The 13490-nt window shown below is 45.0% G+C and overlaps 1 protein-coding gene across 2 annotated transcripts in view; it reads left to right on the forward strand.

Moving 5' to 3' along the window:
* The window catches only part of CAPN13 (calpain 13), an 84759-nt gene extending 73007 nt beyond the window's left edge, over positions 1-11752 (forward strand). For both annotated transcript variants that reach the window (XM_011960560.1, XM_011960561.1), the window contains 4 exons: positions 1885-2013; positions 3051-3106; positions 3662-3719; positions 11291-11752. In XM_011960560.1, the coding sequence (XP_011815950.1) occupies positions 1885-2013; positions 3051-3106; positions 3662-3688 (212 nt within the window). In that variant the 3' untranslated portion in view covers positions 3689-3719; positions 11291-11752. The remainder of the gene's footprint in view (positions 1-1884; positions 2014-3050; positions 3107-3661; positions 3720-11290) is intronic.
* Positions 11753-13490: the final 1738 nt, after the last annotated feature.

Consider the following 13490-nt stretch of genomic DNA (forward strand, 5'->3'; position numbering starts at 1 on the left):
GGGGGTGCGTGTGATGCCCACACTCCTAGTGGCAAAGCTGGCACAGCAATGCCAGGCAATCCGAGAGGAGCACTGCAGATCTGGTGTCCTCCCCAGTTCACGCTGACCCTGGGGGGCCTCCAGGGCTGCAGACTCAGACATAGTTGCCCCTGTCCGAGTTCTTACGTGCCAGTCAATTTTCCCAGATGCCTTTCCTCCCCCGCACAGCTCTAATTGTGAGAAAATAGCTGCCACGCGATTGATACCCTACCAGGAATCGAGCTCGCCTCGGAGACGCGCTTCCAGCTCAGTATCTGGGCCATCAGGGTTAAATACCCACAAGCTGGCTGATGAACGCTCTCTCTTCACAGAGAGTTTGGGGCTAAATTAAATCAAATGGCATCTGTCTGCTTCAAGTAGGCAAAGGCTTTCAGCCCTGGGATAATGATAATAATACCTTAGGGTGCATAAGTGCTCCATGGTTCACCAAGCACTTCTGTTCGCGTCATCTCATTTGACTGTCTGGACTACCCTGTGAACTGGGAAGGGCAGGAATCATTACCTCCACCGTCCCGATGGGGAAAATGGATCACAAAAAAAGTTGCACAAGGAAATGGTCACCTTCCTTTAATAAAATGTAAAATCACATTTTCCCGGGTTAACACCAGAAGGAGGGTCTCCATCATCCTCCCTCCCTCCCATGGCTCCTGGCCTGGAGACAGGGCAGAAAGATCAGGCTGCTGCCCCCAGCTGTAGCCCAGATCCTCCCCTTAATGCTTCATAACGTAGAGCTGGGACTCTCAAACCCGAGCTGCCTCCGAATCCCCTTCAGGGCTTGTTAAAGCCCAGATTGTTGCACCTCTGATCAGGAGGTCTGGGTGGGGCTCAGAAATTTGCATTTCTAACAAACTCCCAGGGGATACTCATGCCCCTGGTCTGGGGACCACACTTTAAGAATCCATTAAAGATGAAATCTTTTAAAAAGACCTCACTCATGACTCCAGAATAATAAAAGAGAAAAAAGTAGAAAATTGTTCGAATTCAACTCAATAAGCCTTCAGCAGCCAGGCAGGTAAGTGAAAGGGGCGATGGAGCTCATAGTCAGAAAACAGCTGACTGAGAACGTGGCAAGCAGGAGAGGACCTGGCTTATCTAAAGGCATTCAAGTTCATGTTTTATTAACTCTGCCAGAGAAAGCATGTGTGTCTCTGGCTGCCAGAGGCTCACGGGCCACCAGGCTTGTCCCCATGATGGATGGTTTGGTTTGCAGGGTTCTACTGGCTCTCTAAATCTTGCAAAGCCTGACTGTGAGCCAGTATGTACTTGGCCCTGTGAAGTTGGTGCCTCCCTGGAGCTTATAACTAGAAGCACAGGATGACAAGGCACTGAGCTCCTGCCTGCCTGAGGCCACCTTCTGCATTCTGCTGTCCCGCCAAGGGTCAGTCTTTTCCCTGGATGGAATTAGGACTGCATCTCCTTATGGCAGGGGCCACTCCCACCTACACTAGCGGCATCCCTAAACAACCTACCTACAGTCATGGATCGGGGGAAGGTTGTCAAGGTCATCAGCAGAGAGAAGTTTGACAGGCAGGGCTAGAAGCAACCCCCAGGTGTCCCAGCAGCTCTCCCATTACATGGGAATGATCAGATGATTGCGAAGACTGATGTGTCCCCAGAGCAGTGTCTTTAGTATCTTCACCTGGTCTCTGACCAGACTCCAGAACTAGGTTCCTGGGGCCCAATAACCAATGAGAAAGAGAAGACACTGAAGGGAGGGGGCTGAGTGGGAGGAGGAGTTGGTGGGAGGTTGCCGGGACCTCTGAACAGGTCTCTCAGACCCTAAGAAGCAGAGGAAACCCCCCAGCCCTAGCCGCCTCTCACTCACTCGCTCACCTGTGGCCCCAGACTTCCTCAGAGGGATCTTTGTCAGTCGTGAGCTGCTGCGTCTGGTGACCCTCAGGTACAGCGACAGCGTCGGCAGGGTCAGCTTCCCCAGCCTGGTCTGCTTCCTGATGCGGCTTGAAGCCATGGCAAGTAAGTGTCATCGAGGGGCATCCCAGAGACCTTGGCAGTGACCGGAGAACACAGGAGAGGACCGGCCACCCCTTACCCCACCCCAGGCCTGCCTGAGGCCTCAGCAGCAGGGTGGGCTGGCAGCCTGCGTGGGGCACCAACCAAAGCTGCAGATGGCATGACCAGCTCCCTCTGCACGCCCCCCCTCCCCTGTAGTTCCCCATCCCGGGTCTCTTTTCTTCATCACCCTGCCCAGCCCCTCTCAGGAACAAGGTTAATTGAAATCATGCTGTCTCCCTCTCCAGGTTGTGTTTATCATTGAAACCTGCTCTTCAGTTATGTAATGAAGGATTTTGGTCCTCACTGAAGGAATTTCACACACAAGTGAATAAGTGGGTGTAGGAGGTCCCTCCTCAGGCTTCAGAAATCCAACTGTGTGGGCCGAAGTTTCCACACCTTTTAGCAGCGTGACCCTTTGGTTTTAATGAAATCTAGTGTGAAACCCCGGGCCAGAGTGGGGTGGCTGTGATTGCGGGAGAGAGGCCAGACCCCCCCCCCCAACACTCATAATCCTCTCACCAGCCTGCTGTGAGGCACCGCTACAAAGCCTGCAGCTGTGAGCTGGGCAGAAAAGATCGAGGGACTAAGGCTCTAGGAGGGTGAAAAAGAAGCCCGAGGTTCAACCCCCACACAGTTCTCAGTTGGTTGCACATGGGAGGTCCCCAAATTGTATCACCGAAAGAATAACAAGCCCTCACATCCCCACAGCCTAGTGTGGATGGATGCAGGGGCAGGGAGTGCAAGGAAGCTGGGAGAGGGAGAGGAGAGTGGGAAGAGCAGGCACAGAGTCCCTCTGAGGTGGCGAGCCCTGAGCCACTCACCCTGTGCAGAGCTCGGCTGGACAGAGAAGAGGACAGGTGACAGGCACACCCCATGCAGCAGGAGGGGTTGCTTTACAGAATCACCTCCTGTGCTTCTTATAGGCCCAGGCCTGCCTCCCCTGAACTGCCTGGATTCCTCCCTCCTCAGTCAGTCAAAACCTTCCCTTCTTTTCCTAGAGACTTTCCGCAACCTCTCCAAGGATGGAAAAGGACTCTACCTGACAGAAACGGAGGTGAGTACCTTCCCCTCCCTGGGGCAGGCACAGTCCTAGGCTGCCTCCCCTGACTTGATTCCAGGGGGCATTTTTTTCCCTGAGGATATTGAACGGTCTGTCAAAGGCCAGCCAAGCTGTCCCCTCAACCTCCAATTACTGCCTTATATATCGCTGGCCGCCAGGCTGCTTTAGGATCTTGGCAGACAGATTTTATTTTTTTTCCAATAGCTTAATAAAGCAGAGGATTATGTGGGAGTCATAAATCCAGGAGGGAACAGAAGGACAGCCCGCTGAGCTCATTGTACATTAAACTTACTCCCATTGAGTTTTAGAGGCTCCTGACCAGCCAACTGGTAGACCTAAGATATATGTCCTACTGCCTGGTTATTCAGGGAGTAGCAGAAGATGTGCTGTGAGACAACCCCACCCTGTACCCAGCTTGGGTTGGAATTAGCTGCAAGGGGTGATGAGACTGGACTGAGGTCTTTCAAGGGAGGCGGATGGCATTTGCCCTGGTCTGTATTCAGCTAACAAGTGTAAAGAATTGTTGTAACGATGATGCTTATTTTTCAGTGGATGAACCTGGTCATGTACAACTGAAGCAAAGAGGAAAGCAGACCCCACGGCTCAGGTAAGACATGGTAGCTCTGGAGTCTTTCCCTCCTGGGAGCATGAGTCCCCCTTCTCCTCCAGGAACTGCATATAAGACTCTTTCCTTGGGACAGCCTCCCCAGGGATGACAGACCCTTACTGAAGTGAACCAAGGCTTAGCTGCTCCAGGCCCTTGAGTTTCAAGGCCAATGCTGCAGATTTCATGCAGACAATGTAGACCAATGGACCTTTATGGAAAGGCGTGGCTTGAAAGGCATGAATGAGGGTTTAGAATTCTTTACTGAAGTTCCAAAGGAAAAAAGTGATCTCTCATCACAGGAAAGGCAAGAGAAATGGTGGAAATTGAACGGTGTAGAGTAACAGAAATGGTAGAAATGGTCAGGCCTTGGGGAGAGAAGAGCGGGCTCTAGCCCCAGCTGTACCATTGTCTCACTGTGCAGCTTTGGACAGATGATGAATATCTGTAGGCATCAGTGTTTATCCCTCTAGCATGAGTGTGCTGAAGAATTAACACTCATGTCATTTCCTCTACATTCTTTTTCATGGAACAGACCCTAGAGTTATATAGTCCACACCCCAACCCTGCTGTAGCAGAAGCCCCATCAGTCCTCTAGAATCCTTTAGGACTGGGGAGCTCAAGATGTTGTAGTTCCCGTTGTTGGACATCTCCAAGTGTTAAGTATTCCTTAGCTAGAGGCAATCATCTACTTCCCTGAAACTTTCTACTCATGCTGCTGGCTCTACTCTCTGGACCACTGTAGAAAAAAATACTGGACATGCACGACCTACAAAGGAGGATACCTTTGCTGTTTTGCCCCAAAGCCCATCTTCTTTAATTATTCCTGTTGGTTTTCATCCAGACCTCCTGGTGACCATTCTCTATGTGCCAATGTACCTTTGAAGTATCTAGTTCTCCATGCAGCCGACCTGTGACAATATTGCCTAAAACTCGATTGTTTTTGTAAACAGTATTTAATCTCCCATTCATGTACCTTGAAGTCAAGAGACAGACACTGCCTCCATAAATAATGTTTTAGCATAAAGATTTCCTGATGAACATTTGATGCTTTCTAATGATCGCAAATTAATACTGCAGAGATCATAGTTAATTTGACCCAACCATATTTCCTTGAGTTCTCCTTTCACTCCTTTTTAAAAACAGAACACTTGATTATTTTCAGTTTGATTGTGCCTGTTCCAATCTGCAGGATTTCTAATATCAAAAATGATTCGTCAATTGTATATTTAAGCTAATTTGATATACAGGGCCTAAAGGCTTAAACTTTCAAAACAACTGGATTCTCTCTTATTATCTTTTCTCCTGTACAGGGCCCCAATTCTCTCTTAACTAATCTTTCCACCCTTCCTATTTTTAAAAAATGTGTCAGAAGGAAGTATAATATTAGAGGCATTGTTGTGTTTACTTCAGTTTCTTTCATTAATGCCTATCATCACCCCCAGGAGTGCTTCCCTAGCTTCCTCATTGATCACCACCCTCTGGCATCACATCATTAAAGCACATCCCCTCACTCTTGGCTTGTGGTTTGCTTTACAGAATTGGAGGCAGGAGGGTGAAGAAGTTCTGCCTCCAAATCTACAAATCCACCTTCCTCTGTAATTATTTCCCTTCTTCTTCCTGTTAAGTTAAAGGGCACATCCCTTTAAGGACATTCTGTTTCTCATTACCCTTCACCTTCTCAAGGGCCTGATTGAATGAATTCTCTCTCTCTTCTGTCTTCTGAATACTAAACCTGTCTTTGTCTTCTGGAGTCATTTAACTCCCATTTAAAAATGTGCATCTTTTAAATTTCTTTATCTCCTACCTCTTCCAGCTGAACTCCACCTCTTTCCTCTCATTACAACCAAGTTTCACAGAAGAGCTCATCGTCTACATATTCTCACTTCCTACTCTCCCTGCTAACTGCTTCAGTTGAGATTTCTTAGACATCATCTTTCTCCCTGACTTTGGCATGACCTCCCTATCTGGTTTTCCTATATCCACTCGTATCCCTCAAATCAATTTCCTACAGCCGAACTACACTTTTAAAAATTCAGATCCAATCATTACATTCTCCAGGCTTAAAAACCCTTCAATGTTCTCCCATTGCTCAAAGGAAAAATCTGCCATCATTAACATGGACCACAAGAGCCTGCCTCCTCTGGCCCCTGCCCACCATCTAACCACAACTCGTGCCTCTTTTTCCTGCTCTGTACTCCCACTACACCATCACACCTTTACTTCCTTCTATTTTCCATGCTTTTCCCAGCCTCAGGCCTTTGGCCTTACTGTCTGCTCTGTCTTGGCTATCAGTCACCAAATTCCTGATCCTTTATGCCTTAGCCCAGTTGGTTTCCCGTGTGATTCCCATATGATTTCCCATGTGATTCCCAGTTGGTTCCCATATGATTCACTCACATATCACCCCTCCCCCGTCATAACATTCAACACACTTGGTTGTAGCCCATTCCTTCTTTTAAAGAAATGTATTGAGATATAATTCACACATTGTACAGTTTGCTCATTTAAAGTATAGAGTTCAATGGTTTTTAGCATAGTCAGAGTTGTGCGACAATCACCACAATATGATTGTTAGAACATTTTTATCACCACAAAAAAGAAACCCCATGCCCATCTAGCATGCCCACAGCAGTTGTTTCCCAATTGTGTCCCACCCTCTAGCCGGAGGCAACCACTGATCTATCTTCTGAATCTGTAAGTTTACCTATTCTGGACATTTCATATGAGTGATCCACACAACATGTGGTCCTCTATGACTGGCTTCTTTCACTTAGCGTAATGTTGTCAGGATTCATCCATGTTGTAGCATGTATCAGTACTTCATTCCTTTTAAGTGCCAAATAATATTTCATTGTGGCTATACCCCATTTTTTTCATCTATTCCTCAGTTGATAGACATGTGGGTTGTTTCTAGTTTTGCCTATTATTAATAATCCTGCTATGAATGTTTGTGCACAGGTTTTTGGGGGGACATATGTTTTTATTTCAATTGGGTGTATAGTTATGAGTGGAACTGCTGGATCATATGGAAATTCTATTTGTAACTTTTTGAGGAACCACCAAACTGTTTTCCAAAGCAGCTACACCATTTTACATTCCCACCATCTAGCTGCAAATGAGAATTCCAGTTTCTCCACATCCTCAGCAACCCTTGTCATTGTCTTTTATAGCAATCCTAGACAGTGTGAAGTGATATCTCACTGTGGTTTTGATTTGCATTTTCATGATGACTAATGATTTTGAGCATCTTTTCAGTGCTTATGGATTATTTATAGATCTTTGGAGAAATGTTCATTTAGTTCTTTGTCTATTTTTAAGCTGCGTTATTTATATTTTTACTACTGAGGAGTTGTAGATGTTCTTTGTATATTGTAGACACAAATTCCTTATATACGTGATTTGCAAAAGTTTTCTCCCCTTCTGCAGGTTGTCTTTGCAGTTTTTTGATACTATCGTCTGTAGCATATGAGTCTTTAATTTTGATGGAGTCTAATTTATCTATTGTTTTCTTTTGTCACATATTTGTGGTGGTATAGCTGAGAAATCATTGCCAAACCCAAGGTCAAACTATTTATTCTGGTTTTTCTTCAAAAAGTTGTATAGTTTAGCTTTTACATTTAGGTCTTTAATCCATTTTGAGGTCATTTTTTATATGGTGTGAAATAGGGTTCTAATTTCATTCTTTTGCATTCATTCATTTGTCCCAGCACCAGTTGCTGAAAAAAACTATTCATTCTCCTGTTTCTTTGTCTTGGAACCCTTTTCAAAAATCAGTTGAATATAAGAATTTATTTATGAACTTTCCTTTCTGTTCCATTGATTTATATGTGTATCTTATGCCAGTATCACACTGTGTTGATTGCTACAATGTTATTGTAAGTTTTGAAATCAGGAAGTGTGAGTTTTCCAACTTTATTTTGCTTTTCAAGACGATTTTGGCTATTCTGGGTTCCTTGCATTTACATATAAATTTTAGAATCAACGTATCAGTTTCTGGGATTTTGATAGAGAGTTCATTAAATCTAAAGGTCAATCTGGGGAATATTGGCATCTTCACAATATAAAATCTTTTGTTCCATGTGTCTCTTCATTTTTATAGATCTTCTTTAATTTTTTTGAGCAGCGATTTACAGTTTTCAGTGTAGAAGTCTTACACTTTCCTTGTTAAATTTATTCCTAACTATTGTAGTTTGGGATGCAATTTTAAATAAAATTGTTAATATTATTTTCAGATTTTCATTGCAAGTGTACAGCAATAAAAATGATTTTATATTGATCTTACATCCTGCAACCTTGCTAAACTTGTTTATTAGTTCCAATATTTTTAAAGAGCTTCCTTAGAACTTTATATATTCAAAAATCATGTAATCTGCAAGTAAAGATAGTTTTATTTTTCCACTCCAATATAGAGCTTTTTATTTCTTTTTCTTGCCTAATTGTCCTGGCTAGAACCTCTAATACAATGCCAAATAGAAGTGAACAAAGCAGACAACCTTGTGTTCCTAATCTTGGGAGAAAACACCCAGTTCTTTGCTATTAAATATGATGATCACTGTGCGTTTTTCATAGATACCATTTGCCAGGTTGAGGAAGTTCACTTCTATTGGTAGCTAGCTGAGTTAACACATTTTTCATTACTTGCTTGATGTCAGTATTCCCTGCTAGACGATCAGCCTGGGTATGTCTTGTTTGTTGCTATTTCCTTAGCACAAAGTGAAATACCTATCAAAGAGAAACTAGTTGGTAACTTTCTCCCAAATAACTGAAAGAAATTGTTCTTTCAGGTTTATACCTTCCTTTGTTTTGTTCTCATCCCAACATTTGTTACTATTAGTTTACACCCTAGTCTTCCTGCTTTTTTAGCTATTGTCTATTTTATTCCCCTTTGGTGTACTGAGAGGCAGATAGTTAATATTATCTTGTTATTATCTCTAACACATCATGACCCATATTACCTTATGAAGGCCTATTTTTCCCTCACTTTTTTGAAAAATCTGAAAATTTCCCTCACTTTTTTGAAAAACTTGGAAGTGTCCTGGTCACTTCAACTCTACCCAATATTCCCTTATTTTGCTATTACAAAGTTTCTTTCTTCTAAGAGTTCCAACATTCCAAGGTCAGCAAAGAGACTTTTATTGTTAGCCAGGATTCAATCCAGAGAGTCCCTCTCCTTGCTCACTTGTTCCTCTGTGTTACAAAGTGTCACTGGAGCAAGCAAAGGCTTTGTCCTGAGTTAAGCGAGCTTCTCCCAGAGATGAGGGTTTTTGGAGCTCCATCACCAGTCTACTTTTTTTCCAGGTCACTCCCTACAAACTGTGTCCAAGACGTCTTTTATCTGCCCTTGGACTCACTGGGCAAGTCGAGGTATACTTTCATTGTGAGAATACTTCTGTTCTCATCTTCAACCCATCTGCTCTCCTCTGACCTAGCAGATTGGGTTATAGGTATATGCAACTGGGCTGAACCCCTCCTCCTCTCTTCCCATCAAAAATATTTCTTTTAAACAAAGTTTATGCCTTGTTGTCACATTGCAGGCAATACCTATATTAAAATATGTTAAAATATGAAGTTCATATTTGAAAGAATGCTAATACTTAGTTCGTTGCTCTGTGCTTCTTGGACACTTGAGGCTGTATTGATTTTAATTGATTTCACAGTCTAGAGGTTTAATACACGGCAAATCACATCCTGCTGAGAGTTTGTCTAGCTAATGTCGTCTACATCCGTGTTGATCTACTCTCAATATGCCAGTAAAATGCCTTATTCTAACAAAATTGGTATTTATAACAATTTCTCACTGTATAAAAATACAGTTTCTTGAGGAAAGGGACACCTCCTAGTCTGCAGGATTTAGGTGAAATATGACAACAGTGGCCCTGGTCTTACTGATGACCAGCAACCATTTTCTGCAGGATAAGTCTGCTTCTAGCCTAGTAAATCCATCTCTCCCGTCTCATTCTGTTCATCAAAAGAAATTCTTTTTGAGAGATCTGGCTAGATGCTGGGTTGAAGACTGACACCCCAGGGCAGATGGAACTGTCTGAGTTTAAGTTAAACTCTCCTATACTTGTGAGTTGAGAGTTGTGAGTCTGGATGCGCCTCTGGTGATGTGAAAATGCTCAACACCATTGGCAAGCATACACCTGGTGGTTACCAGGCACCTTGAGATGCCAGGGTGTCCAGCCTTCTGGAGCTGGCTTCGGAAGAAAAATGTATCCAATGGGAAACCGACATGTACACTCCAAGGGAATAAACCAAGGAGGAGGAAGAGTTGGAATCCAGGTAACAGAAGATCCAACACTAGACAGAGGCAGGGAAGTCCAAGGACCAGCGCTGTGCAGCAGAACAAGAGAGTGAGCCATCCCAAGGGAAGCTGGAGGGCAGCCTTTGGGGAAAATGGGAGCAATCATTGATCAGATTGCTTAATTATAGAAAAAATAATGTTCAGAGGGATTTTGAAATTCTGCTGGAGAGCTTTGGAAGAATTAGTAGGATAATGACTTAAACTAAGCAGACAAAAAAGTGAGGTAGTTATTAACTCCTAGAAGAATAAAGAGTTACAGAAGAAATAAAATGTGATCCTAGAGTATTTTTTCATTCAGCAGTGAACAGTACATATATAATTGTAATAAAATAAAAATGGAATATTGATTTAACAAAAATGTGACATAAATATATTAGAAGGATGGAAGGAGGGAAGTTGTAGACATGAAAGGGGGCTAGAAGCAACCTCGCCCCATCTTCCATCATAAGAAGTCAATAGGCATTTAAAATTGACAAATCAAGAATTAATTGCATAAGCATATTACCTAGAAATACGGAGATAAACATCAGAAGAAAGAGTTTAGGGAGGGGAATTTGGATAGAAATGGGACAAGAAGCTGCTATTTTCCTTCATGCCTTGTAGCACTCTTTGAATTTTTAAATTATGTATCTTGGACTGAATTTTTATTAAAAAAACAGGAAAACTAGCAAGTAGTCTGTGAGACAAGAGAGGAGGGAGGCAGGGAAGAAGAGTTGAGGCCTCTTTACCCCATGGATAGGGCAGCTGACTGATCATTGTAGAAAACGTGTCTATGCACAAATGTCACTTTAATCCAAACCCCCTGCACTTGAGAAAAACCACTCTCCTGAAGAAGTCCAAAGCCAACCATCTGGAGCTTGCATGGGATGGAGTTCAGGGCTGTTGTTACCATAGCGCCCCCGGCCTCAGCCCTTCCAACCTGCCTGGAGATGGGAGGAACATCTCTTCCCCAAGTTTCCCTCCACTCCAGTGCCAGCGCTCAAGGTGCTAAAATGGGTTATGATATGAACTCAAGCTTGGGGCAGGACAGGTGCGGGGGTGCCCTTTAAGGAATTTTGAAGAATGGGGTAGGAACATCAATTAAGGGGCCATGGGCATGTTGGGGTCTGTCAGCTTTGCCAGCAGGAAGCGCCAGTGCTTCCTCTACTGTGGAATGATCCAGAACAGCATCTTTGGAATGGGGCCCCTCTTCTGTGGTCACTCAAAGGAAGAAGTTTCTTTACTCACCCTTGGCCTTCTGCATTTGTGCCTCCATGTCTTTCTCTAGGACAAGCTCCCAGTGATCACTCAAGAATCGCTCATTCTAAGAGGCTGTTCTGCCCACTGTGGTTGTGATACATCTTTTAAACTGGCCCTGTGTGAAACGGAGTCCAAGCTGTCTTCCAACAGCCTGGGTTCGGTCCTTGGCTGGTCCAGGCCCTGGTAAGCCTGTAGCCACCAAGCAGCTTATCTGAGCACTTTGGGATGTGCTCAGCCTACATTGCCCTGGAAAATGAAGCAGGAGATGTCTCCCTGTGGGAAAGGAGAAGAGAAGTTGCCTCTGAGTCCCCTGTCACCAGTTGGATTCACTTCTTGGAAGAGCCAAAATGAGCCAGTTTGCCCACCCTCGGGTGCTATGGGTGACACGGGAGCTGTCCACTGGGTGTTTGCAGAATAATTACACTATCTTATGTCTGAATCCTGATGATTTCACAGCTAAATGGCAAAAATAAAACATGTTTCCCATAAAGGTCTCATTCAAGTTCTGTCTCAGAAATACATTTGGAAAAGAGGAAAGGTACCCAGCAAGGCAGATGCTTCCCTCACTCCCTCCTCATCCATGGTGTGGTCACTGGGTGTCTCAAAAAGGCAAGGCCCACAGAGGATGGAAGAGATTGCACAGCATAACTGGGTCAGACCCCACTCGAAAGAATTTGCAGTTAGAAAGCTCATTTCTGGATGCATCAACCCAGTAGGGGAATTGTTGCAAATGGGTGTGTCAAAAGGACAGGAAGGTGGGAAGCTTGCTAAGTGTGTCTTTCTGAGTGGCACGGTCAGAGGACAGGATGGTGTGGGCAGGGCTGCATCATCACGCACAAACCCATGCCAGGAGCAAGGGCAGTGCTCGGCAGTGATTGCATGCTGTATACAAGTACCAAACACGCAGCCAAGTGACCTCATCCACAGGGACTGTTGTAAAGCCTTCACAGTCATTTCAAGTAGAATAGCTGCCTGCTTAAGGAGTTGAGCCCCTCTTGCTAATGCTTTTGAATAGCGAGAGGATCAGACACACAGCAAAGTTTGGGACAGGTCACTTTGCCTCCCAGTCCCCTGCTTGGTTAGCCAGGATAGATGCCCATGTTGTGAGCATGGACTTTGGAGTTAAAGCTAATGTCTAAAGATCCTGAATCCTGGGCTGTCAGACTGCCCTGCTACATAAGATTTTCTGCACGCAAAAAAACTGGGACTGGCAGGTCAACAGAGACTCTGATAAGTGGGAAAATCCAGAAGAATGAATAAGCCATTTCCTGCAGGATTCAAGGATGACCTTCACCCAGGCATCCAGGTAGAAAGTCTAACCCACCTGCACAGTTTGTTGCCACAACCACATGTCATCCCAAGCTCCTTTTGGGCCTCCTTGCATCCTGAAGGACAAGAAGAAATGGACAATTCTGCAGACCTAGGGTCGGTGGCGAGCAGCCCCGGGGGTCTGCACAGGCTGGACTGGTGTCCTCAGGATGCAGGGCAATTTCCTCCCTCATAGGGCTTTGCTCAGGGACCAGTCATTAATTTTCTCTTTAACAGAATTTAAAGGGGCAGGGTCCTCAATTGCTTGATTGAAAAACTGACTCTCCCTGTCATGCTGGGGCTCCAGAAGGCTCAGAAAGGCTCCAGGTGGCCATGGTAGAGGGACCCTGGCTTCCAGTCTCCCCAGGAAAGGGCAGGGCCTTGATCCTTAGCCCCAGCACAGGGCAGACCAGCCAGTTCACCCCAAGGCTGCACCTCCTCGGGACTCCCCATGTCCTTCAGCCAGGGTTGAGAAAGGGCTCCAGAACAGGGCGGGCTTGACAGGCTGATGATCTCAGACAAACCCTGGCCCTGCCAGCCTCTTACCCATGGGTCCTAGGATGGGTTGCTTTGTCTCTGCAAGATGAGGTGGGCAAGGACCATGGCTGGTGCCCAGATGGAGGGGCGGGATACCTCACGGAGCAAATGACAAAGGCTCAGGCACAAATCCCTCCTGCCCCACAGGCTCCCTAGAGCTTCTGCCGCTACAGCCACCCTATGATGGAAGCAAGGTGTCCAGGCTCTTGTCCATTTTACAGATGAGATCCCTGAGGCCCCAAGAAGAGGTGGCCATGCTATTAGAAGTGGCAGATACAATGTGTCTCTGGGATACATTTAAAGCAGTGTATAGAGGGAAATTTATAGCACTAAATGCCCACAAGAGAAAGCAGGAAAGATCTAAAATTGACACCCTAACATCA

Source organism: Colobus angolensis, unplaced genomic scaffold (assembly GCF_000951035.1).
Source record: "Colobus angolensis palliatus isolate OR3802 unplaced genomic scaffold, Cang.pa_1.0 Scaffold515, whole genome shotgun sequence".
Lineage (NCBI taxonomy): Eukaryota > Metazoa > Chordata > Mammalia > Primates > Cercopithecidae > Colobus > Colobus angolensis.